Raw genomic sequence first — 26,474 nt, 5'->3', positions numbered from 1 at the left:
GTCAGACTTTTTCCCAGGGTGAAAATAGCTAACACGAGGGGGCATAATTTTAAGGTGATTGGAGGAAGGTATAAGGGGGATGTCAGGGGTAAGTGTTTTTTTTAAAAAAAAACAGTGGTGGGTGCATGGAACGCACTGCCAGCAGAGGTTGTGGGGGCAGATACATTAGGGACATTTAAGAGACTCTTAGATAGTCACATGAATGAGAGAAGTGGGGGGGTTATGTGGGAGGGAAGGGTTAGATAGATCTGAGCGGGATAAAATATCAGCACAACATCATGGGCTGAAGGGCCTGTACAGTGCTGTAATGTTCTATGTTCTAAAAATGCAAATATACTAGATGTTTGACAGACTGATCATGTACTCAATTTGCCAATTTTTAAAACTGCAAGCAGTTCTCAGTTCTGAATGCACAGTGCAGAAATTAAAAACATTTTACTGTTATTCTAAATTTAGTATTTTTTGCAGCATTGGAAAATTTAGTCGACAATCTTAGCTGACATTAAATGGGAAGAAAACTTAAAGTAACAGACGCATGACAAAATCTTGAACAACTTGGTTCATAAAGGTCGCAAGTTGTAAAGAATGCTTATTTGACAGATTAACCATTCTTGAGATATAATCTGGCAACTATTAAATTCAGTGTTAAAGGTTGGCAGGGCAAAGTTAGGGAGTTAGAAGCAGAAGGACAAGGACAAATGCAGAAAAGTAATTAAAAATTCATATTATTCTCAGATGGTTTGGCAGAAAAATTCATGGAATGATGAGAACCAGTTTAAATGTTGGTCTTTTTGAACTATAAATATTTTTCAGCAGGGACATAAAGACCCAAGGCAGGAGAGGATAAGCAAGTAATTCCCAGTGATTTATGGCACGTCTACAAATGACATCAAGTAAAGCCGCAAAAGGAGGGTACACACAAGAGTCCAGTCAGAATAGCAGAGCTGGGGAAGGGGTCAACAATTGTAAAGGAAGTTACACATAATACTTCAAGTCTGGTCTCACCAATGATTTATTCAGTTGTAACATGACATACCAACTATTGCACTCCACACCTTGACCGATGAAGGCAAGCATGCCAAATACCTTCTTCACCACCCCGTCTATCTGTGTCTCCACCTCAAGGGTACTTTACCCCTAGGTCTCTGTTCTACAATACCCTCCAAGGCCCTGTCAATTACTGTGCATGTCCTGCCCTGGGTTAGCAAAATACAACACTTCATACTTGTCTGAGTTAAATTCTATCTGCCATTCCTTGGATTCCTTGGCCCATAATCTAGATCCTGCTGTAAACTTAAGGTAACCTCCTTCACTGTCCACTTTACCACCAATGTTGGAGTCATCTGGTTCCTGGACCCTGACCCTCCTGATGTTTAATGTTCCACACCATTCATAACTCAAATGGGTAGAAAGGGGAAAAAAAACTGTTTGCCCCACCCCACCACCAATGTATAACCAGTAAAAATGCACGTGAACAAATGCAAAGGATATTCAGATCACATATGCATGGTGAAGCCAACTTCCAATGAGCTTGGAAGGGTCTCGCACACCCAATTGAGAGAAAGCTGCAGGGAGGAAGCTAAGCCAGAAATTAAAGTGTTGAATGGGATAACTGAATACCAATGAATAACTGAAATGGGATAACTCTTCTGAGAGCTGCCTAGTGGAATGAGAAGGCAGAAGTGCTGATATAACCATGAGGAATCATAGAGATAACCAGTGCAGCAGCATGTTGACCAAGTATTACTATGCAGAATCATATCTAGTTTGCCAGCAATGTAAAGAGAATGGAATTGAAATGCATCAATCAAGAAGTCCATTAAGCCAGATCAAAAAATTCATAAATCAGTGCAGATGTCAATCTAAGGAACAATAGCCATAAGAACAACTCAAGATTCAAAGCTACAGCAACAGAACCAAGTCATTGAAGGGTTTTTTAATGAGTTCCAAAGGGCAAATGGTTTAAGATCAGAATCAGCAGAAAGAGAATCAAGCACAAGACTAATGCAGAACACCAAACATCAGGTACCTGCAGATGGAATTTAAAAGTATTCCTAATAGTAGAAAAACTAGGGACAAAATGTAGGAAAGTGTGGTAGCACAAATGTTACTCAATTAGCATCCAAAGTTCTGGATCATTGATCCAGAGACAAGTTCAAATGCCAGCAAAAGTTGAGGGACTTCAATTCATTAACTAAGTCTGGAACTAAAGCTAGCCTCAGCAACAGTAACCGTGAAGCTACCTGCTTGCTGTAAAAACCCACCCCATTAACTGGTATCCTTCAAGGAAATGCGTCAGGATTGATCCATATGATACCAGACACACAATGCGTTAACTCTTATCTACCTCCTCACTTCAGAAGGTAATCAGAAAATAAAATCAGGATCACTAAGTAGTGATATGACAAGGAAAAGTATTCAAAATTTATTGAAGTCCTTGGAGAATGCAACTAGTAAGTCAAATAAAGGGAAATCATTTGAAATCCATTTGGATCTCAAAGTCTATTCAGAAATCACAGGAAAGGTGACTGCGCAAAGTTCATAGCACTGGGATCATTATATATAGAGAATCAGCCAACTAACAAAGTTGGGATAAATAGGTCATTTTCAGCTTGGGAAGCTGTCCTTTTTGGGTATCAATCTATATTAACTCTGATGAAGGAACCAAGTGCAATGTAGCACAATTTGTTGAGAGTAGAAAGATAGGGGAGCAAACAAATTGGTGAGGAAGATGCAAGGAGTTCACAAAGGAACATAGACATTGGAGTGTGGGCAAGGACTTGGAAAATGAGCATGACAAAGAAATGAGATTATTTATGCTGGTGGGAAAAGCAAAATATTATTTAAGACAGAGAGAACAGAATACAAATGGTTCTGGTTATTCTTGCACATGTAAAATAGCTAGCATAAGTAGTTAGAAAGGCAGAAGGGACACTGGCCATTACTACAAGTCTTGCTATATAACTGTACAAAGTGTCAGTGAGACCACAACTGGAGTATCACAGAATTATGAACTACTGTTCTGTTTTTGCAGGTAGTTCAAAAACCCACTAGGCTGACTCCTGGGATGGAGTTAATTCATGAGGAAAAGGTTCTCCAAGTGGGCCTATACTCAATGGAGTTAAGAATCAGAGACCAACTTATGGCAAAGCACAGTTCTGAGGGGCATTGACATGGTAGTTGCTGAGAGGACGGTCCCTTTTGTGGAGGAGTCTACAACTAGAAGGAACTTCAGAATATGGGGGGTTTACGAGAAGGAATTTGCCTCAGGATTGTGAATTTTTGAAATTCACCAACAGAGCCAAGGAGTTAGAATCATTTGACGCCCAGACAGATCTTTGGTCTAAGGGAATCAAGTGTTATGCAGAACAAGTAGGAAAATGGAGCAGAGATCAAGGTCAGATCAACCACAATCTTCTTGAATGGTGGAACAGACTGGGCAGTCAATATGGCCCGTTCACGATTCTATTTCTTAAGCTTCAATGCATGATCAGACTGAATAATTACTAATGGGCAACAGAAAGCCTGAGCCCATAAATGAGTGCACGAGTGGAAAGTGGGGAAAAAATTCGAAAGTCACAAAACACGAGGAACCAGAAGTTAGTAGGCTCAAACAGATTTTAAGTGAACAACCAGTCACATTAACCAAATGAAAGATCTAGAGAGAAAAAAAAATCACTGATGAAAAACAAACCCAAGACAAAGTGTCTTGTTACCTATCAGTTATTACCTTTCAAATCTGAAGATTGATTTCCATTGATATCATCATTCATTACGCTTGCCTAAATTGAAAACAAAACACATCCGTCAATATCTGAAAAAATTGAATCTAAAAATCAGTAAAGACATTTCAATGCCTACCACGTCATCGAAGGATGGGATAACAGTAACAGGTTCCGTTCCCAGTTCCGCATCCCAATCTTCTGTCATGTTGAAAAATCTACCTACTCAAACAATGGCTGCACTCCAAACTATACCTTCAAAATAAACAAATACATATACACATTAGATACATAGAATTTCTATAGTGCCATTGCACTTTACTCAATTTTATGCTTCTAATCGAATGAAGTCATTTAATCTTATCCTTTTTATACCGAAGATTCAGATTGAGAGGATTGTGTACGTCACCAAAGACTCTTACAAATTTCAACAGATGCACGGAGAAGAGCATTCCAATTGTTTGTATCACAGCCTGGTACAGAGACTCCAATGCACAGAACTGCAAGAAGCTGCAGACGGTTATAAACATGGCCAGCTCCATCATGGGGACAACCTTCCCCACCATTGGGGGAATCTTCAAGAGAGTGCCTCAAGATGGTGGCATCCATCACCAAGGACACTCACCATCCAGGACATGCTCACTTCTCATTACTACCATCGGGGAGGTGGTACAGAAGCCTGATGACCCACACTCAACAATTCAGGAACAGCTTTTCCCCCTCCATCAGATATATGAACAGTCCGTGAACTCTTTCATTATTCCTTTGTGTGTGTTTTTTTTAAAAAAAACACTATTTTTGTAATTTTTAGTAACTTTAAGAATTAGCCCTGTACTACTGCCGGAGCAACAAATTTCATGTCATCCAAGTCAGTGATAACAAACTTGATTCAGATGCCCCAACCAATAAATGCAAGTATGCTGTAGGCCTTATTTACCACCCTACCTACTTCTGTTGCCACTTTTAGGGAGCCAAGGACTTGGACCTCAAGATCGCTCTGTACATCAAAGCTCACGACAGTCCTACCATTACTGTATACTTCCCTTTTTTTTTAAAAAGAGGCCTCATACTTGCCTGGATTAAACTCTATCTACCATTTCTTTGCCCACATCTGAAACTGTCCAGCATCCTTTGACAACCTTCCTTGCTATCCACAACTCCAAAAACTCTTGTGCTATCCGCGAACTTGCTAATCAGCCCAGCTACATTCTCATCCAAGTCATTCCTATATACACCACAAACAGCGGTGCCAGCACTTATCCCTGTGGAACACCACTGGTCAGATCTCCAGTCAGGATAACACTCCTCCACCACCACCCTCCATTTGAAATAGGCAAGCCAATTTTACATCCAATTTATCAAGTCACTATGAATCCCATGCATCTTAATCTTCAGGATCAGTCTACCATGAGGGACATTGTCAAATGCCTAACTGAAGTCCACGGAGGCAACATCCACTGCCCTACCCCAATCATCTTCATCACCTCCTCAAAAAAAACCAAGTTTGTAAGACGTGACCTGCCCTGCACAAAGCAATGCTAATTATCCCCATTAAGCCCATGCTTTTCCAAATGAGAGTAAATCCTAGAGAGGCAAATCACCCATGGAAGCCAAACTTGAACTTTCCAGAAATTGGATGATTTTGAAGAATTGAGTTGCTCAGCAAGGCACAGTAGCCACCAAAATACTGTAATAACTAGAGTTCTCAATTAGTTGGTTCAGCTTAATTTACTGACTGATATTTCTGTTGGTTAGTGGTAATGTTGCTGAATTTAAGGGAAATGGAACAACATCTACTGGATGCAGATGGTCATTACAAGACCAATTATAACTTCAGAGTCCACATGCTGACAAGACTTTGTAGATGCAAGCACAACTCACCTTTTTTTGGGGGGCTTGGAGCTAACAGAGCAAAGTTCTTGAGTGAATCATAAAATCTGTATGTTAGTCATGCACTCATGATGTACTTAACAATTTTTGGACACTTGCTTGGTTGAGAAACACCATTAGACTTCACCGTTCACCAAGGTTCCAGATATGCTGTTACCTTTACTGCACTGTTTTTGGCTTTCTGTTCTGACTAACCACAGAACAAAAGTTTGAGCTAAAGGCAGTAGAATGTGTCCAATATTAGAAATCCTCCATTCTAACAGGATCCAGCCTGCTAAAGCAAAGGACACATGCCTCCTTGGTCATTGAACTAAAACTTGCAGCACTTCACTACAATTACTTAAAATTATTACCAGGTTTTGCCCATGTCTGAAAGTTTAATTTCAGTATCACTTCTACATTTTGAATGCAAGTCCATTTACCCTATTAAGTAATTTTAACAAAAAGTGCAAGACTCTCCAATTTTTGTTCATACTTCAGTCATTTTATTTCAACCATCTGCCTTGCCATTCTTTATTATGGCTGATTATAAACCGCATGCCTGTGACCAGAAGTGAACTCAACATCTAAACCACTCTGTTGTGTAGTTTGGTTTGGACTTTGTCCAATCCATTAATTAAACGAGCTAGGAACAGCAATACTCCCAGTGGCATTCCTGTAGTACTCTACACAGCTCGCCACATTCAATGCAATGATTCTAAATGTTGGAGATGCACGAGACTGCAGATGCTGGTACTAGAAGCAAAAACAAAAAACTGTTGGAGAGCTCTGAAGCAGGGTCAAGCCAAAACATTGACATGAAAACTCCCCCCTCCCAGATGTGAGGCAATCGGACGCAAGACAACCGTGGCAGGGTTTGCATGCCAGTACTTCCTTCAAGGCGAAACCTAACAGCATAAATGGCAATGATACTTCATTCCCTGATGAGCAAGCATGGAAAAGGAGAACACAACTACACCTGTGCAAATCCCCAAAGTATTTGGGGACCCCATGATCTGTATCTCAGAGGCCAACATCAGAACATCCTTCAAGAGAGTGGACCCTTACAAGGCGTCAGTCCCCAACAGTGTATCTGAAAATCTGCGCCGACCAACTGGCTGGAGCATTCAAGGACATCTTCAACTTCTCACTGCTGCAGTCAGAGGTTCTCACCTGCTTCAAAAGAGCAGCAATCATACCGGTGTCAAGAAGAACAGGGCGAGCTGCCTCAATGACTATCAACCAGTAGCACTCACATCTACTTTAATGAAGTGCTTTGAGAGGTTGGTTATGGCTAGAATTAACTCCTGCCTGAGGAAGGATCTGGACCAGCTGCAATTTGCCTACTGCCACAATCAGTCTACAGCAGACACAATTTCACTGGCTCTCCACTGCGCTTTGGAGCACCTAGACAACAGCAAAACATACAGTACGTCAGGCTGCTGTTTATCAATTACAGCTTGCCATTCAACACCATCATCCCCTCAGTATGAAATCAACAAGCTTCAAAATGAAAAACATGCTGGAGGAACTCAGCAGGCCAGGCAGCAACCATGGAGAAAAGCAGGCAGTCAATGTTTTGGGTCAGGATCCTTCTTCAGTTGACTGCCTGCTTTTGTCCAGAGGTGTTGCCTGGCCTGCTGAGTTCCTCCAGCATCACAGTGTTCTTCATCTAAATTCCAGCATCTGCAGTCCTTTGTTTCTCCAACAAGCTTCAAAACCTGGGCCACTATCTCCCTCTGCAACGGAATCCTCCACTTCCTCATAGGGAGGCTGCAGTCAGTGTGGATCAGTAGTAACATCGCCTCCTCGCTGACATTAACACAGGCACATCAAGGATGTGTGCTTAGCTCACTGCTCTACTCTCTACATTCATGACTGTGTGGCTAGGCACAATTCAAATGCCATCTATAAATTCGCTGATGACACCACTGTTGTTGGTAGAATCTCAGATGGCAATGAGCAGGCCTACAGGAGTGAGCTAGGTCGGCTGGTTGAGTGGTGTCACAACAACAACCACCTCGCACTCAACGTCAGCCAGACCAAGGAATTGATTGTGGACTTCAGGAAGGGGAAGTCAGGAGAACACACACCAGTCCTCGTTGAGGGGTCAGTGGTGGAAAGGGTGCGCAACTTCAAGTTCCTAGGTGTCAACATCTTGGAGGATCTATCCTCAGCCCAACACAATGATGCAATCACAAAGGCAGCATGCCAATGGCTCTGCTTCATTAGGAGTTTGTGGTTTGGTGTGTCACCAAAGGCTCTTGCAAATTTCTACAGATGTACAGTGGAGAGCATTCTGACTGACTGCATCACTGCCTGGTACAGAGGCTCCAATATACAGGACTGCAAGAGGCTGCAGAGGGTTGTGGACTCAGCCAGCTCCATCATGGGCACAACCCTCCCTGCCACCAAGGACATCTTCAAGAGGCAGAGCCTCAAGAAGGTGGCATCCATCATAGGTGGTGGTACAGGAGCCTGAAGTCCCACACTCAACTTTTCAGCAACAGCTTCTTCCCCTCCACCATCAGATTTCTGAATGGTCCATGAACACTACTTCATTATTCCCTTTGCACTATTTATTTTTGTAACCTATAGTACTTTTTTTAATGTCTTGCACTGTACTACTGTTGCTGCAAAACAACAAATTTCACAACATATCACTGATAATAAACCTGATTCTGCCCTACTTGCTGAGTTTCTCCAGCAGTTTGGTTTAAATTCTAAGATGGTCTATGCCTTTTCTTACCTTTGAGACTTCAGAGAATTTGTATTGAATCCATGCAGCTTGAGTAGCATAGTATTTCTTGTGAAGATGCCATTACCGCATCACAGCTTGCCATATCCCGCATATACTGTCATTTCCTCAAAGCTGGAACAAAAGCAGTATCTTTCCCCTTCTGATCTAGGTATTGCTCAAGGCTGATTGTTCAGATAGTTCTGAGATTTGTTCGCCACTCATACAGCACAGAAACAAGCCCTTCAATCCAACCAGCATTCCCAAATCCTCCATCACTCTTCAGCTGATATCCCAGAAGAGGCACAATAAATCTACACTGACTTCCAACCCTACATGTCTCAGGATATTTGGTCAAATATGGGCAATGAAAATCCCATACTGATTATGTTCTCAATTGATAAATCAGTCCTCAACTTTGAGCAACACTTGGAAGAAGCACCAAGGATACAGAATGTGGTCTGGTTGAGAGAATTCCACATACTGTATCAACACTAGTACCAAGCCCTGGTCTTGCAACAGGTGGCAAGAGAACTGATCCAAGGCACAATCTAATTGACTGTTAGAGGCACCTGTTTATGACAAAGCCAATGGAATGATTAGTTCTTCAAAACAGAATCCTGTCTTGATAGCAATTACATCTGCTTTTAAGATGTGGGACCACATAATAAGCAATTCTCAACAGATTGTGCAGTTCAAAATTACGAGTCATCAGAATTACTTGCTACTCTAATGCAACATTGTGACTTTTGGCATATGCCTCTTTCCAACATTACTATCAAACCATGTGGACACATCTTGCTCTAGATTACAGCAGAGCAACACAAACCAGCCTAAATACAAAGACCAACTAGTGAAGCCACAGCATTGGCTTCTGCAACAGGTGAAGCAAGCATGCAATAGTGCGACAATGAATCATATCATCCAGATGCAAATGCAGAAAACAAAAAAAAATGAACAGAATGAGACTCATCAATATCCCCAACCCCAATGAAGGCCAAGTCTGCATGCAATTGCAAAATAAAAAAGGCAGTTGTTTACAGGTAGAAAGTGCTAATTGGAAATCTCATACTCAAAGGAAACTATTGCATTTCTTTAGCCAATTTAATTCACTCCATGTGATAACAGCTGAGTGCACTGGACAAACCAAGTGCCATCATCACAATATCCTAACCTGACTGTAGTTCAATATCCTTGAGAGCTAGCTAACATGCTTGCAGAGCTGCAACACCAGAACATGATAAAAGTGCAAATCTCACTTAGGAAAAAAATCTTCACCTCAGCCTTCTCCCCGGTGCAATCAAAAGAATACTGGAAGCACTCAGCAAGTCAAGCAGCATCCACAAGAAAAAGTTAACATTTCAGATCAAATACTCATCAGGACAGACTTCCTAGCCTCCCATGTAGCACTGATGTTATCCAGTTATTTTTGATGTTTGTTATTTACAGTGCAGTCAAATGCCATTTATTCACAAAAAAGCTGAAGGAACTAGTAATGGTAAGCACCATTCTTTGGCATACTTTGCTTTATCCCTCAATCGTCATACAAAGGCCACTATAATTAGTCTGTAGTGTTAATTTCATTGTCACAAGTACTACAGCATTTAAAACAACAGATGTTTTTGCTCCAGCCCAATCACCAGCTCATTGTAACTTAGCTATTGTTTACTATGATCTGACTACACCAAAACAGAAGGACATTCACACCCCATCTGCAACATCTTTACATGCAATTACAAAACCAAAGATCCTTCAATTGCTGTTAACAAAACAGCAACAGTTGTATGGTTTACACAGTTCTTCTGCTGTTTAGAAATTTCTGATCTCAGACCTGAATGCCATACCCCATATTTTGAGATTATGACCCTAGTTCAAGGCACCCCAGCCAAGGAAAATTATTCCTGCATCTACCTTGTCAAACCCAATAATTTTTTTTTGGTATGTTTCACTATCATCTTGCATTCTAAATTTGACATTTTAAGCCACAAGACATAGGAACAGAATTAGTCCATTTAGCCCATGGAGTTTGCTCTGCTATTCTATCATGACTAATTTATTTTTCCCCTCTCAACCCCATTATCCTGCCTTCTCCCTGTAACCTTCGACATCCTTACTAATCAAAAACCAATCAACCTCCACTTTAAATATACCCAATGACTAGGCCTCCACAGCTGTCTGTGGCAATGAATTCCACAGAGTCACCACCCTCTAGCCAGTCGGCCTAATCTCCCCTCATTTATCAAATCACTCCTCCTCTCCCTTCCCAGGAATTAATCCAGTGAATCTTTGTTGCACTTTCAGCAGAACTGCATACAGTATTCTGGGTGCAGTCACACCAGGGCCCTATACAATTGCAGTAACGGATTCTCAATACTATCAAAGTAATAACCAATGGTAATAACCATCAAGAAGTTCTAATAAAATTGAAGTCAATGAAAGACAAAGTTATGGGAAGCCAATCCACTCTTTCCCATTACATTACTCCAGGAGTTCTTCAGCTGCCACACTAATGAGGTTTCCTCCATGTTAGAAGCAGAGGAGTTTCCTGATGATTGCAATATTCAGTTCTGTTCACAACCCCTCACTGAAAAAGTGACTGCACAAAACAAGACTTGACCAATGTTCAGGCTTGGATTGATAAATTATGGGTGATATTTATCCGATCCAGATATTGACCAATGACTATCAGGAAAAAAAACAGATTGGCCAGAAATAGAGTGGCGACAAAAGACGCTAGCCTGCAACTCTCCTATGCTTTTCAATCAGCTAAAAGGCACAAGCTAAAAGCAATCAGAAGTGGAGTTAAGACTCCACTTGCCTCAATGAGTGTAGCTTCAACAAAACTCATAACAGTTTGACAGCCCATGCTTAACAGACATTCCTACAAAGTGTGCAGTGTGTATGCATTCCAAAGATGCATCACAGGCAATTACATGCAATGCATTACAATCATCAGCCAATTGGAAATTTCACCTTCCAAACTGCACACCATCTTAATGCTGTTCCTTTGTCAGTGTGTGAAACACCCTGTCAATTCCCACTCAAGTAACTGTGGGAGTACCCGCACACAAGAAAAGTGGGCCATTCAGCCCTTTGAGTCTAGAACGCCAGGTCCAAATAGACATTACACTACTATCTCCAATGAATCTAGAAAAGGGTTTTTTAGATGCTGATGTTGTCAACGATGCCGCATCCCTCATAAAACACGCACAGCTTCTCATCATTCATCCGATGAATGAAAAAAAACCACTATTTTCCATTTAAAGGGCCAAAAATGCTTTCCCTTTCAGGCAACTTCTAAAATATCCAACCACACCCATTCTTATCTCTCAACCCATTTCCACTGTTAGAGAAACTGGTCCTTTCCCCAACTGCATCCACAACTGGTGGCAGCCTCTCACTTTATCCCTTCGAGACATTTTATCCAACACCGAACCACTCTTAACAAATGAAACACTGAATGGTCAAAGTCCAGCCTGCATGCAGCCCACAGTGCTCAGGCTCCTGCCCACGCTTGCTGCATACCCGTAGACTGGCGCTCTTCGAGTTTGCCCTTCATGTCCAAGACTTTTTTTTATATTCCAAAATAAACTTTATTCATCATAAAAAACAAACTACATACAACAATAAAACAGTGCAAACCTTTACATTCGTGTACAGATCCATCACTAGTGTTATCTTTTTATATATTTAAAAAACACAGCATCAATGCCACTCGTGTGGCTCCCTGGAGGGCTACCCCAATCCCATATTTACAATATTTAAACCAAACTCCTCCTCCACATGAGCATTTACTTACTAGAAAATCTGCCTCCTACCACCTCCCCTACGCCTGTTTGGCGCCTTTTCTAGCCTCACGTGGCCGTCAATCAAGCACATGTGACACCGGCTCGCGCTCCCCAGAACACCCCCCCCCCCCCCCCACCCGGCGTATGGCGCGACCCCAGTGTGACGTCGGACTGCGGTGGAATCACCGACCAGCGGCTCGCGCCGGGGTTACCTGCAGCCAATGTAGCAACCTGGACATGTCGATGCAGTCCGACTCCCTCATCAACTCGGCCGCACTTAGTTAAATGATTAGCGGAATTCAAAACTTTCCTCCTTCCATTTTATTTTTAAAGGATGGGAAGGAGGTGGAGAAAGAGACTGTAAAGCATGGAAATGAATAGGTGCATTGACTACTCAATATATTTTATATATATATATCTTCCAGCCAGCATTCCAACCCCCTCCACACGCACGCTGACATTGACATTAGTGTCCAAGCATCATGAATATAAACATTTTACGTCGCTAGTTTGAAACTTTGTGCATACCCCTATAAAGGGAGAAGGATTCAGATACAATACGCATGAATCGAAAATGCCCGAGGTATCAAAAGTTTAAACTAACTCCACTTTAAGATTCTACGCCACCGTGTCAACTTTTCACTCCAAAAAAATACGCAATAAACACTCCGAGCGGTAGCTAAAGATTCATAAAATTAACACACTGAATGAGGGAAAAATATAACCGAAAAAAATCTCAGATGCTTCAATACAGAGAACAAAGAAATTATTTTAACAGTTATTCAATTTACACAATGATTGGAGCCTACAACGTCTTACCTGCGACTCTCTAACCCGGACAACACAATTTGAAACCACAATCTTCTCTTATAAACAACCAATCAAAACGGCCGCTATCTAAACATTCTCACCTCAAGAACGGGCTGAAAACAAACCACGCATTTCCGTTGGGTCCTAAACTCTCCGGACGCTCGAGGCAAGGCATGAGTACTTCACCTGAGTATTTGCCTGAAAGATTACCTTCATTCTTTGTCAGCTAATCGCCCCATTTAATTGAATGTTTAATTTCAGGTTATGGTACATGCACATTATTAACACTAGATGGCTCCCTACTGGATTATGACAATTATTAAAGTCAAGGTGTCTCTGTTTTCTCTTTTCTCCTAAAAATATATTTCAAGAGCTCGGGAAATAAAAGCTAAATTGCTAATTTGGATAGCCACTACTTAGATCATTTTCATATATTACAAATCCATAACATAATTTGTTGATTAAAAAAATTAACTTAGATTGATAATGACTCCTTGGTTATCCCAAAATGCTAAACTATAAACAAGAATTTCTGTACAGAATAATTTACTTGAAGAGCTTAAGCACTCCAGATTCTATCATCTGCAGTCTCTCGTATTTTAAGTACTCCGTGTTTGCCTTTCCAATTGCCCAAGAAATCTTTGATGCAATGTGCTGGAAATCATTGATCTACCAGCTAAAAGATAAAATAACAGCAGGGAGAATCCTTGCAAGTTATCAATCTCCTATAATAGTTAAAACTAAAAAAAAGTCAAAGGTATAAAACAATTTCCTCAAGTTGAGATAGAAAGGGCCATGCCCTGTTGCTAACAATTTATCTCCCCAGGGGCTACATGAGTGGCAATGGTGTTATAGTTTTTAAAAAGTATTAACACTATTGAATGTATTGACTATATGACACTGAGAATTTAAACAGTTTTGCATTGTGTTTATTCTTTTGTATATATTTTTGTAACGAATAAAGTTTGTTTTTGAAATTGAGAAAAAGCACGTGTCTCCATTCTCTTGGCAAATGTTCGACATCATGGAGACATAAGGACTGCAGATGCTGAAATCTGCAGCAAAAGGTAAACTACTGGTGGAACTCAGCAGGTCGAGCAGCATCTGCGAGGGTGAAAGGAATCGTCAATGCTTCTGGTCGAGACCCTGCATCGGGACCGAGAATGGGAGGGATGACTGCTGGTGTAAAGAGGAGAAGGGGAGGGGTGAGACAGGGGTCAGAAAGTGCTAAGTGGACTGGGAAGGGATGAGGGATGATGAGCAGAAGGAGCCAGGTAGGGGGGAGAGAGGGGGAGGAGTGTCGTTGGGAGACAGAGGGAAGTGGGTGATAGGTAGAAGTAGACATGGGAAAAAAGGGGCAGATGGAGCCAGGTGATGCAAGGGGGATGGGTGAAGTTGGAGGCCAATGCTGGAGGGTGATAAGTGGGAACACAACAGCTACAAGTGCTGGAATCTATTAAGTAAGGAAGGTAATAATGTGGACACACTGATGAGAGATGAAGGGGGATGGAACCAGATGAAGGAGGGGATCTGGTGGGTGAAGTGTGTGGGTACTTGGTGGAGGGGAAGGGGGATGAAAATGGGTGAGGGGGAACTAGAGGAGGGGTGTGGGAAAGGGAACAAAAATGGGAGGACAGGAGGCTGATCAGAAGGAGAGAGAGAAGTGAACACAGGAGGGAAGGGCTACCTGAAATTGGAAAATTCGGTGTTCACACCATTGGGTTGTAGACTACCCAGGTGGAATATGAGGTGTTGTTCTTCTAGTTTGCATCGGGCTTCATCCTGGCAGTGGAGAAAGCCAATGACTGACAGGTCAGAGTGGGAATGGAAAAGTGAATTGAAGTGGTGTTCAAACAGGAGCTTAGGGTGGCCATTGCGGACAGAGTACAGGTGCTCTGAAAGCTGTTCTCCTGCTCTGCACTTGGTCTCACTGATCTAGAGGAGGCCACATCAGGAGCATTGAATGCAGTAGATGAGGCTGGAGGAGGTGCATGCAAATATTTTCCTCACCTGGAAGGGCTGTTTAAGCTGGTGGAAATGAGAAAGGTTGATATGCTGGATGCAAAGACTAGTAGAGTGAAAGGTGAGGACCAAGGGAACTCTCCCTGTTCTGCTGGGGCGGAGGGGTGGGGGGAAGAGTGATAGCATAAGTCCGGGAAACAGAGGAAATGCGAGAGAAGGCTCCATCAATCACAGTAGAAGGAAAGCCATATTTTCTGAAAAAGGAGGACATTTCAGATGTCCTGAAATGGAAGGCCTCATCTTGAGAGCACGTGCAGCAGAGACAGAAAAAGTGGGAGAAAGGGATGGAGTCCTTACAAGAGACAGGGTTGGAAGAGGTATACTCAAGGTGAATGGAATTGTAGCCCAACAAGGACAAGATAGGCAAGGAAAGCAGAACATTTAATACTACTTGAGTCTGACTTATCCATTGCTTGAATGTATAATCTAGACTTTTGTTGGTCTGCTAAATCTCTAGCTTTTTGCAATTCTAATGAAAATTCATGGACCTGAAACATTAAATCTGTACCTCTATTCACATACACTACCTGACCTACTGTCTTCTGTAATTTCTGTTTTAATTACAGAGTTCCAGCAATTCCAGTGTTTAGCTTTTTTGTCACTGCTATATGCAGTATTGGTAATAACATCTCCTCTTCGGTGACAATCAACACAGGCGCACCTCAAGGGTACATGCTTAGCTCACTGCTCTACTTTCTCTGCACTCATGACTGTGTGGCTAAGCACAACTCACACACCATCTATATATACACAGATGACACCACTGTTGTTGGTAGAATCTCAGATGGCAACAAGGAGGCATATAGGAGTGAGATAGATCGGCTGGTTAAGTGGTATCGCAACAACAACCTTGCACTCAACGTCAGCAATACAAGGAATTGATTGTGGACTTCAGGAAGGGGTAGTCGGGAGAACACACACCAGTCCTCACTGAGTGGTCAGCGGTGGAAAGGGTGAGCAGCTTCTAGTTCCTGGGCGTCAACATCTCAGAGGATCTATCCTGGGCCCAACACATTGATGCAATCACAAAGAAGGCATGCTAGCAGCTCTACTTCGTTTGGAGTTTGAGGAGATTCGGTATGTCACCAAAGACTTACAAATTTCTATAGATATATGGTGGAGAACATTCTGACTGGTTGCACCACAGCCTATTATGGAGCCTCCAATGTACAGGATCACAAGAGGCTGCAGAGGCTTGTAGCAGAGGCTTGTAGAATCAGCCAGCTCCATCACGGGCACAACCCTCCCCACCATCGAAGACATCTTCAAGAGGTGGTGCATCAAGAAGGCAGCATTCATCACTAAGGACCATCCAGGACATGCCCTCTTCTCATTACTACCATTGGGGCAGAGGTACAGGAGCCTGAAGACCCACACACAAAGATTTAGGAACAGGTTCTTCCCCTCTGCCATCAGATTTCTGAACGGTCCATGAACCCATTAACACTACCTCAGTATTCCTTTTTTTGGCACTATTTATTTATTTTTGTTATTTATAGTAATTTTATGTCTTTGCACTGTACTCCTGCTGCAAAACAACAAACTTCACGTCATATAAGTCAGTGATAATAGACCTGATTCTGATTCCGCTGCATATTTTGTTTTAGTATTTTACTGTGCTGCAGAAAGGGGAAAATGCAATCTGAAATCTTTCATTGTGTAACTTGGACTTTTCCATGATCTCTTGATATAGCATGATTGCATGCATGAAGTAGTAAACTTTCAATTGCTAATAAGAATTCATTGTTTATTTTATTGTGAGATAACTGATCCAAATGTGGCCTAGACATGCATATGCAAAGGAAACAGCCTAAGCAGCAATACAGATGTTGCCTTCAGCAGCATGATTGCCAATTTTTCTACAACTGAATAATTTCCCTCCCTTTGGCCTGAAGCAACCACCCCCACCCATCAGGGAAGGGAAGGTAATCTCAAAGAAGAAGGAAACTGAAATACTGCGATATTGAAATAAAAGTAAAAAATGCTGGAAAGTGAGCAAGTTAGGAATCATCAAAGGTGTTGCTCCTGCTCTTTCTAAGCACAATATCCCTATAAGTGTGCTTTACCCCCGTGCTTTATACCTTTGAGACAAACAAAAATACACAAGTCAGATCCCAGTGCAAATGCAACTTTATTCACAAACTCACAGACAGAGTTAATAAGATAATAAACTATCTGTCCGAGTCCCAAGCACAATCCGTTACACTTGGGGCTGGTCACAGGTGTCATCACTGGGCTCCCAGAGTCCAGGGTTCTCTGCTGTTCCTGAAGGTTGATCTGCTGCCTCAGGTGATGCCGGTGCTGTCTTCACTCCCTTGGCTGGAGCCCTCACAGTAGCCCTTCAATGTCTGTGGTCCTCATTGGCTTTGCCGGCTGCTGTCAAGGTTTCTTCCTGCTGAACACCAGGGTGGAGTTATGGCTCACCACCCCTTTTTTTATCAAGAAAGCGGCATCCGTCACTAAGGACCCTCACCATCTGGGACATGCCCTCTTCTCATTACTACCATCGTGGAGGAGGTACAGGAGCCTGAAGACCCACACTCAACAATTCAGAAACAGCTTCTTCCCCTCTGCCATCAGATTTCTGAACAGTCCATGAACCCATGAACATTACCTCGATATTCTTTTCTCTTGCACTATTTATTTTTGTGATTTATAATAATTTTTACGTCTTTGCACTGTACTACATGCCATATAAGTCAGTGATAATAAATCTGATTCTGATTCTTCTGTTATTTCAAAACTAAACTTTATTTATTATAAAAAGTATTTACACAAATTAATAATCACAGTGTAAAACACTTTACATTCTTAGTGTCATTTGGTCAATACATTCAGTAGTGTGAACTTTTTCTTAATATAACACCATTGCCACTCATGTGGCCCTCTGGGTTGGCACACCCTATTATTGTTTGAGGGGTTTCCTCACTGGATTCAGCTCCTCAATGTCCACTAATGGACTGACCCCGGCCTATCTTTTTTTATTTCAAAAACAGACTTTATTCGTAATATAAAAATATACAAAGAAACAGTGCAAAACTTTTATTCATGGTTGTTACATTCAGTGGTGCAAGCATTTAAAAAACAAACAGCACCATAACCATCTATGTGGCCCTCTGGGGTGAAACTTTTTTATTTCAAAAATAAACTTTATTCGTAATTAAGAACCATAGAACCATACAGCACAAAACAGGCCCTTCGGCCCACCGTGTCGTGCCGTCCATCAGACCACCCTCACACCACCTAACCCCTTCCTCCCGCATATCCCTCTATCTCACGTTCCTCCATATGCCTATCCAACAAGCTCTTGAACCTGTTCAATGTATCCGCCTCCACCACCACCCCAGGCAGTGCATTCCATGCACCAACCACTCTCTGGGTGAAAAACCTCCCTCTGACATCTCCCCTGAACCTCCCACCCATAACCTTAAAGCCATGACCTCTCATCTTGAGCATTGGTGCCCTGGGAAGGAGGCGCTGACTGCAAAGGAAGAACACAGTGCAAAATACAAAAGCTTAACATTCATGGTTGTTACATTCAGTAGTGTAAAACGTAAGGAGAGAGAAAAAGAAACACACAAACATAGCACCATTGCCACTTATGTGGCTGCCTGAGAAGATACACCTTTCATTGTTCAAGGGGCTTCCCCACCCTACTCAGCCCCTCCATGTGCAGAGACTAGACTGTGGTCCTTCCCCATAGAGCATTAGCATTGGCTGCACTGAGCTTCAGTGCATCCCTCAGCACGTCCTCCTGCAGCCTGGACTGTGCCAGTCAGCAGCATTCCCTTACAGACATCTCACTGTGCTGGAGGACCAACAAGTTTCAGGCAGACCAAAGGGTGTCCTTCACCGAGGTGATGACCTTCCAGCAGCTCTTTCATTGTCACTCACCACCAGGCAGAGTTATCGCTGCCCCGGCTTGCTGATAGGGGTTAGTTATACCCCTGCTGTGGCCTCCCAGAAACTTCTCTTGGCTTGACCAATTGGATGGCAATGTGGGAGGGCCACTGCTGGTCACTTTAAAGGATGATGAGTTTGGGGGAAGCTTTGAATGCATTCCTCCAAATAAGGTAGAGGCAGGAAACCAAGGCTCCATTGAGTCTGCCTCTCTATTGTTTCCCTTTCCTTGGGCTGATGCTAATGTTGAATATTCAATGAGCTGATGAATAGGTCCACATGCGGTATGTAACACCTTTTTTCCACAGTATCACTGACCTGTCTGGTCTAGCTAGCTTTGATGTAGATTCAAATCTTCCACTTGTCGAAAAGCAGCTTGGTTAACCTTCCCATGAGTCCCGGCTTCCCTGTTCTGGGGAGCTGCTTGGCCACAGAGGTCTGAGAACCAGAATTAACATTTCTAGTCAATTTTTGGTATGTAAGAAACTGGTTATATGGCTTGTGTTTTTAAATTTTGTCTCATATTTCATACTTTATGACATGGAAGTCAGCCATCAGCCCATTGGGTCTATACTAACTCTCAGAGCAATACTATTGATGACATTTCCCCAGTTATTTTTCTGTAACCTAGCCCCTCACACTTGGTTGTTTCTCCCACTAGTGATCTAAACAAGAAATAACTTACAACAGAATCAGAATCAGCCAATAAACCTAACAACCGACATGCCTTTGGGATGTGGGAGGAAACTGGATCATCAAGGGAAGAAACCCATGTGGTCATGGGGAGATTAAGCATTTAACATGGTCACGTGATGAATCCTCCAGAAATATATCCAACTAGAGTTGGCAATACTATGAATCCATATCACAATGAGATGGCGGCGCTACAGGCGCTGCAGTGACCCAGATTCAATTCTGCTAATTCCACACTGCAGGCAGAATCAAACCAAGGCACCAAGCCCAGGAAGCAAGACAGAAGGCACAGGATTCGGGAGGAGGGGAGTTTGGGAGAGAGAGGGGGGGGGGGGGGAGAAAGAGAAAGAGAGAGAGAGACCTCCAGGAATTGCAGGACAGTCCCAGGGAGCAGGGAACTTGGGGGGCAGAGGAGGAGAGAGGGGTCCATTGAGATTAGGGGAGCATAGGAAACAGGACAGGAAGAACAGCAGAAAGAGGCCTGGAAAGCTTGTGGATTATGCAGGAGAGAAAGGCCTTGGAAGGGTGGGGAGAGTGCAGGTCTGCAGACTGGAGAACTGCCTCTTACCTCTTTCCTGGTTACTATATACCCACCCAAGCTAGCACAGTGAAATATGTATGAAATATCATTTTTTATTATGCTACCTTTTAGGTTTCAATGAAAATGGTTTGATTGCATTTCAATGAACTCACACTGAAATTTGCCTCACACTGAAACATGTTGATTTTGCCAGATTACCTTCAGATTCAGATTCAGATTAGTTTATCGTCATATATACCAGGTGCAATGAAATTCCTTGCTTGGATGAAGCTCACAGAGTAATCAGTGTACAGAATCAAATTTATTATCAAAGTCAAATTTATTGTCATATGCACAAGTATATGTATGCACAGGTTAGGGTTAATTTTCGATTCCCAATTTAGAGCTATTTCTGGATGTAACCTGTATCAACAAAGATTCTTGCAAATTTCTATAGATGGACGGTGGAGAACATTCTATCTGGTTGCATCACCGCCTGGTACGGAGGCTCCAGTGCACAGGATCACAAGCGGCTGCAGAGGGTTATACACGCAGTCAGCTCCATCACGGGCACAACTCTCCCCATCATCGAGGACATCTTCAAGAAGGGGTGCCTCAAGAAGGTGGAATCACCATCCGGGACATGCCCTCTTCTCATTACTACCATAGGGGAGGAAGTACAGGAGCCTGAAGACTCACACTCAGCAATTTAGGAACAGCATCCCTTCCGCCATCAGATTTCTGAATGGTCCATGAACACTACCTCGTTATTCCATTTTTGGTATTATTTATTTATGGTAATTTTATGTCTTTACACTGTACTGCTGCCTCAAAACAACAAATTTCATAACATATAAGTCAGTGGTAATAAACCTGATTCTGATCATAGAGTCATAAGGAGATAAAGCATGGAAACAAGCTCTTTGGCCCATTGTCCACTCCGACCATCAACCACCCACATCCAATGAGTCTCCTGGAATGGGACATAAGCCAACAACCTCCTCATTCAGAACTTGACCCAATGTGAGTTTTATGGAATTTTAGCAGAGTCTTTCCACTGTTGCATTATGAATCTTGATTGATAAAGTATCCCCTCACACACCTCAGCTTTGGGAGACAGGAGCAGTGGATCCCCCAATGCACTCCAGCTCCAGGAGACTGGGAGCAATACTGTGCCAAACACACGCCAGCACTGGGAGATTAAGAGTACCAACAAAGACCAGAAACAGATGGAAGTGACAACAATGATGGAGAACCAGAATGGTCTCCCCTCAGCAATACCACCAGCTTCACCCCGGGGGAACCCACAACCTAGGGGAGATCAGAGCTTGTACCTTAGCCCTGAACAAGTTCTACAGTTCACGCAAGCATTGGGCATGCTGGCACAGAATAACTGACTGTGATAGAACAACATAGAACAACATAGAACAGTACCGCACAGAACGGGCCCTTCGGCCCACAATGTTGTGCCGACATTGCTAATCCCTCCTACCTACAGAATGCCCATATCCCTCCGTTTTCCTCTCATTCATGTGTTCATCCAACCCCCTCTTGAAAGCCCCCAATGAATTTGCCTCCACCACCCTATCAGGCAACGCATTCCAGGTATCCACCACTCTGAGTAAAAAACTTACGTCTCACGTCTGTTCTGAACCTTCCTCCTCTCACCTTAAATGCATGCCCTCTGGTATTGGATTGCTCAATAATGGGAAAAAGATGGGAGGGTTGTTTTTCAATTGCAACAATTGGACACAGTGACAGTAATCGGCACTGATAGGTCAACTATGGGTCAACTTCAGAGCACTATTTCTGAGAATTCTTTTAAATCCAACTTCAGAAGAGGGTGTCCTGTTACTTCAGTGTTACATCACCATTCTTTATACTCCAAGCCTTCCATTTCCGACAGGTGACATTAGGAACTTGCACACCAAGTTCGGATGCATCAGAGCTGTTCTGAATTTCCCCACAAGGGGACCAAGACCAAGATAAAGAAATGAGTTACTTGCAGCCCATCAAAGAATAATTTCAGTGATAATATGACTTTGCACATTAAATCTAAAAAACAGCATCAATCAATATGTACACTGTGAAAATGATTCATTGCTACCTAGGGACACCTTTCAGGAGTGTTGCTTACTGCACCTCAGCAACTATCAACAGCAGTCACGATGGTCATTGATGTGGTCAAGGGATAATGACTGACAACAGCAGTCATGGGTCATTGATGTGGTCAAGGGATAATGACTGACAAGCTTAGGTACTGTTGCAGGGACGCAACTTCAGCATCACTGACATCAAAGAGGTGGTTGATGGGTGCCTCCTTGTGGCAGACATAGAGTACAAAAACACTCTGCTCCAGCTAATCAATATATACACCCTACCCCTGCAGAGCAAACAACTAGCTGTCCTCCAGTAGCTCCCACCATTGCTGGCCATGTGCTAGCTGGTCATTCTGGCCGATGACTTCAACTGCATCATCAACGTGGATGGACGATCTGGCAGGGTTGACAGCAAATTGGATGGCACCTCCAAACTCCTTATGGAAATGGTAATAAGCACCAAGCCGTGCAACATTTTCAGCAAGCCTGTTGAGGGAGCACCACAGCAATTCATCTGCTCGAGACCAGACTACTCAGTCTGGTCCTGGATAGATTTCCTCTTTGTGTGCAAGGCACTCAGGGTCAGGTCCACCAATGTCACACCAGTGTTTCTCTCTGACCATTGCCTCCTTCGAGGTGATTAGCTCGAAGAGGAAGACAGGAAAGTTGGCAGGGGTACCTGGAAGTTGAACGTCAAGGTGCTGATCCCAGAGAATATTGAAGAACTAAAGAGGGATCATGCAGGCTAGAGAACCGTGAAGCCCCTCTTTGGCTCGCTGATGCACAGATGGGAAGCAATCAAGGAGAACATCAAGAGATTTTTCATCCTCAAATGTACTAAGAAAGCAAGACAGAGTCAGAGGGAATTACATCAACCCAAGTAAAGCATGCAGAATCTGCTCCAGATGCAGTTGATGGGGGTGGATGTGAAAGAGGAATTCCAAGAGGCGAATAGCCGGCAAGCCTTGCTATCTGATCCAGGGTCTGCTCAACAGAGCAGGATGACATGTCCTCGTGTTACATCTTTCAAACGTTTCACAGAGGACCGCCGTGATCCTCGGCCTTAAGGAAGAGGGTGGCTCAGTAACATCCTCACAGCCGGACATACTGAGGATCTGAAAGTCCTCTGCGGTATGAGAGAAAGGCATAGATAGCAAAGCTTCAAGGAACTTCCAGTCCTTTATCTTGGAGGTTTGGATGAATGTGCTCTCCAAAACAGGCTTTGGGGAGGGAATCAGGAATTGAATACAGCTGTGCTAAACTGACATAAGTAGCACAGTCCAAAGAAACAGATGGGAAATGGAAAGCTTCCCCATCAAATCTAGAGTCAGGTGCGGCTGCCCGCTCTCCTCTATCTCATTTGTGTTGCATTGAGCCCTTTGCCAAATGCATCAGGAAGGACAAAAGAGGAATGGCAATGCCAGGCAGTGGGGGCAGTTAGATCAAAGCCTCCCTATACATGGAGGATGTTACCATCTTTTGCTCAAACCCACGGTTACTCAGCATCTGCAACCAGTTTGAAGGGGCCTCAGAGGCCGGTCAACCACTGCAAGAATGAGGCCCCGTTCTTGGCAACTGGCCCAATCGATTCCATGTTCCCTTTGTTCTTAGGTCTGACTACCTGAAAGTGCTGGAAATCTGGTTTGGAGGATCCTGGGCATGTGGCAAGAATTGGCTGGAGTGAATAGCCAAAGTGAAACAGAAATTGGGATTGGTGTGCTCTCGCGATGGTGGGTAAGAACCTGGTCTTCAGTGCGAGGTATTCTCCATGTTGCTGTACGTAGCACAGGTATAGCCCATATCCCATTCCTGCCTGCCCATGGCGGTCACCCCAGCTATCTTCAATTTCATCTGGAAATACAGAATAAATCGTGCTTGTAGGGTTGTGATACACAGGTCTCCAGAGAAAGGGATTAAAAATGTACCCAACATACCCCTCATCTTGATGGCAACCTTTGTTTGTGGCTGCATCAAGCCATATGTGGAACCAGAGTACATAAACACCAAGTGTCACTGTGTGCTCAGGTTCCACCAGTCCCCGGTGTTGCAAAGGATGGACCTAGCCTCATTGCTGCACAATATTCTATTCAGTTTGATCTACCTGTCCTTCAGGTAAATCTTTCCGCAGAAAAAACACTTTTGACCATGTTCATCAGGGCAGTGGTCAGCAGGGAACATCCTGCAGGACCTGCAGGAGAAGAACCCAGTGGATCCTGTGGGAAGGTTTTCCTAGAAGACTGTCAAACTCATTTGGCAGAGTGCCTCATTATCAGAACTCACAAACAAGCACCAAGACAAAATTTGTCTGTCTTTCAGAGGAGCCCTCCTCATCAGAACCTTCCTGCACAGCCAGAGTGTCACTCCCACCACACACTGCCATTGAGATGGTTATGATACAGATAAGGCGATCATTCAGCTCCTCCTTGACTGCATGTTTACCAAAAAGTAATGGAAAACAATGCAATGGTATTTGTCCTGATGAAGGGCCTCGACCCGAAACATTGACTGTTTATTTCCCTCCACAGATGCTGCCTAACCTGCTGAGTTCCTCCAGTACTTTGTGTGTATTGTTCCAGATTCTCGCATCTGCAGAATCTCTTGTGTATTTGTTGATTTTTGGTATTTATTGAGGTTTGCCCCGCGAAACTGCATAGCAGAGGATTCTGTGTTCCAACATCTGTTCCTAGGGACACAAACTGAGACAGACATCAACTGCTGCTGGAAGATCATCATCTTGGTGAAAGATGCACTTTGATCTGCTCAAACCTTGTTGGACTTCCAGTGTAAGACATCTGCTGATTGGCACATTCCAAGGTGTAGGAGTACTTGCTGAGGGACTCACTGAACCTTGGCGCAGCCACCGCAAAGGCTCTGTGGGGGAAGGACCACAGTCGAGCATCCGGCTGCCACTGACGGGCTGAGCCTATGTACCACATTTCAAACACTTCATGGGGTGCATTAAGGAGGAAATATAAGTGGCATTGACATATTGTAAGATAAGGTATTGAATTGATGGTAGAATCAATGAAATGTTCGTATTTACTGTGAATATATTATGAATAAAGTATATTTTTGAAATAAAAAAAGATGAAGTATCATGTTTACTTTTTAACCACCTCATCTACCTATCCTGCTATCCATTAAGAAATCTGTAGACACAAACTCCAAGATCCCCTTCTTCTTCCACACTTAGGTATCCTACCTTTTATTGTGTATTCACTGGGCAGGCATGGTAGTGTAGCAGTTAGTGTAATGCTTTACAGCGCCAGCAACCCGGGTTCAATTCCGGCCACTGTCTGTAAGGAGTTTGTACGTTCTCCCTGTGTCAGCATGTGTTTCCTCTGGGTGCTCCAGTTTCCTTCCACATTCCAAAAAGATGTAAGGGTTAGGAAGTTGTGGGCATGCTATGTTGGCACCGGAAGCGTGGCGACACTTGCGGGCTGCCCCCAGAACACGCTACGCAAAAGTTGCATTTCACTGTGTGTTTCGATGTACATGTGACTAATAAAGATATCTTAATCCTTGTCTTGTTTTCTCCTTCTCATATAAAATATCCTTAACACTGATAAGATTATAGGAAAATGTGTTTCCTTGAGGAAAGAACTTTAGCTGGGACAATTATCATCTAGAAATTATATTTTTTATATATTTAATGGCAATGTAAATTGGCATTGGATTAACATTTCTTCTTCATATTGTGACCTTCAAACACTCTATACTCTCTGGGCACTGACTGTGCCCAAGTCTTCCATTGTTTTCTTTCAAATAAACTTTATCTTTAATTTAAAAAATACACATACAAAGGAATGAACACAGTGCAAAGCTCTTTAGAGGTGGCGATGAGTCACCTTACTGGAGTGAGAAAGGATTGGTTGAGTTGTGCTGCAACAACAACCTCTCTCTCAATGTCAGCAAAAATAAGGAACTGATTGTTGACCTCACGAAGGGGAAGGAGGGGGAACTTACGCCAGTCTACATTGGGGAACTGTGCTGGAGAGAGTCAGCAGTTTTAAATTCCTGGGCATGAACATATCAGATGAGCTGTCCTGGGCCCAGCACATAAATGCAATCATAAGGAAAGCGTGTCAGCGTCTTTACTTTCTTAGGTTAAGGAGGTTTGGCTTGTCACCGAACACTCTAACAAACTTCGACAGATGCACTTTTGAAAGTATCCTAACTGGTTGCATCATAGTCTGGTACAGCAATTCGAATGCACAGGAACATAAGAAGCTGCAGAGTAGTGGAATCTACCCAATACATCATGGGTGCATTCCTCCCCACGATTTGTAGTATCTACAGGAGGTGCTGCCTCAA

General features: G+C 43.1%; 1 protein-coding gene across 8 annotated transcripts in view; it reads right to left on the bottom strand.

Annotated features, from left to right (window-relative positions):
* ddx4 (DEAD (Asp-Glu-Ala-Asp) box polypeptide 4) overlaps positions 1 to 26,474 on the bottom strand; it is a 91,079-nt gene that overhangs the window by 46,244 nt on the left and 18,361 nt on the right. For 3 of the 8 annotated variants that reach the window (XM_052032750.1, XM_052032807.1, XM_052032799.1), the window contains exons 1-3: positions 12,936 to 13,038; positions 3,862 to 3,977; positions 3,731 to 3,782 (exon numbers count right to left, since the gene is read on the bottom strand). In XM_052032750.1, the coding sequence (XP_051888710.1) occupies positions 3,731 to 3,782; positions 3,862 to 3,930 (121 nt within the window). In that variant the 5' untranslated portion in view covers positions 3,931 to 3,977; positions 12,936 to 13,038. Of the gene's footprint in view, positions 1 to 3,730; positions 3,783 to 3,861; positions 3,978 to 12,127; positions 12,155 to 12,328; positions 12,475 to 12,935; positions 13,145 to 26,474 lie in introns of those variants that run through there. The other 5 variants (XM_052032775.1, XM_052032765.1, XM_052032759.1 and 2 more) reach the window with 4 other exon arrangements.

This window comes from Pristis pectinata, chromosome 2 (genome assembly GCF_009764475.1).
Source record: "Pristis pectinata isolate sPriPec2 chromosome 2, sPriPec2.1.pri, whole genome shotgun sequence".
Classification (NCBI taxonomy): domain Eukaryota; kingdom Metazoa; phylum Chordata; class Chondrichthyes; order Rhinopristiformes; family Pristidae; genus Pristis; species Pristis pectinata.
Note: the sequence above shows the minus strand (reverse complement) of the source record. Positions and strands in the feature narration are given on the sequence as shown.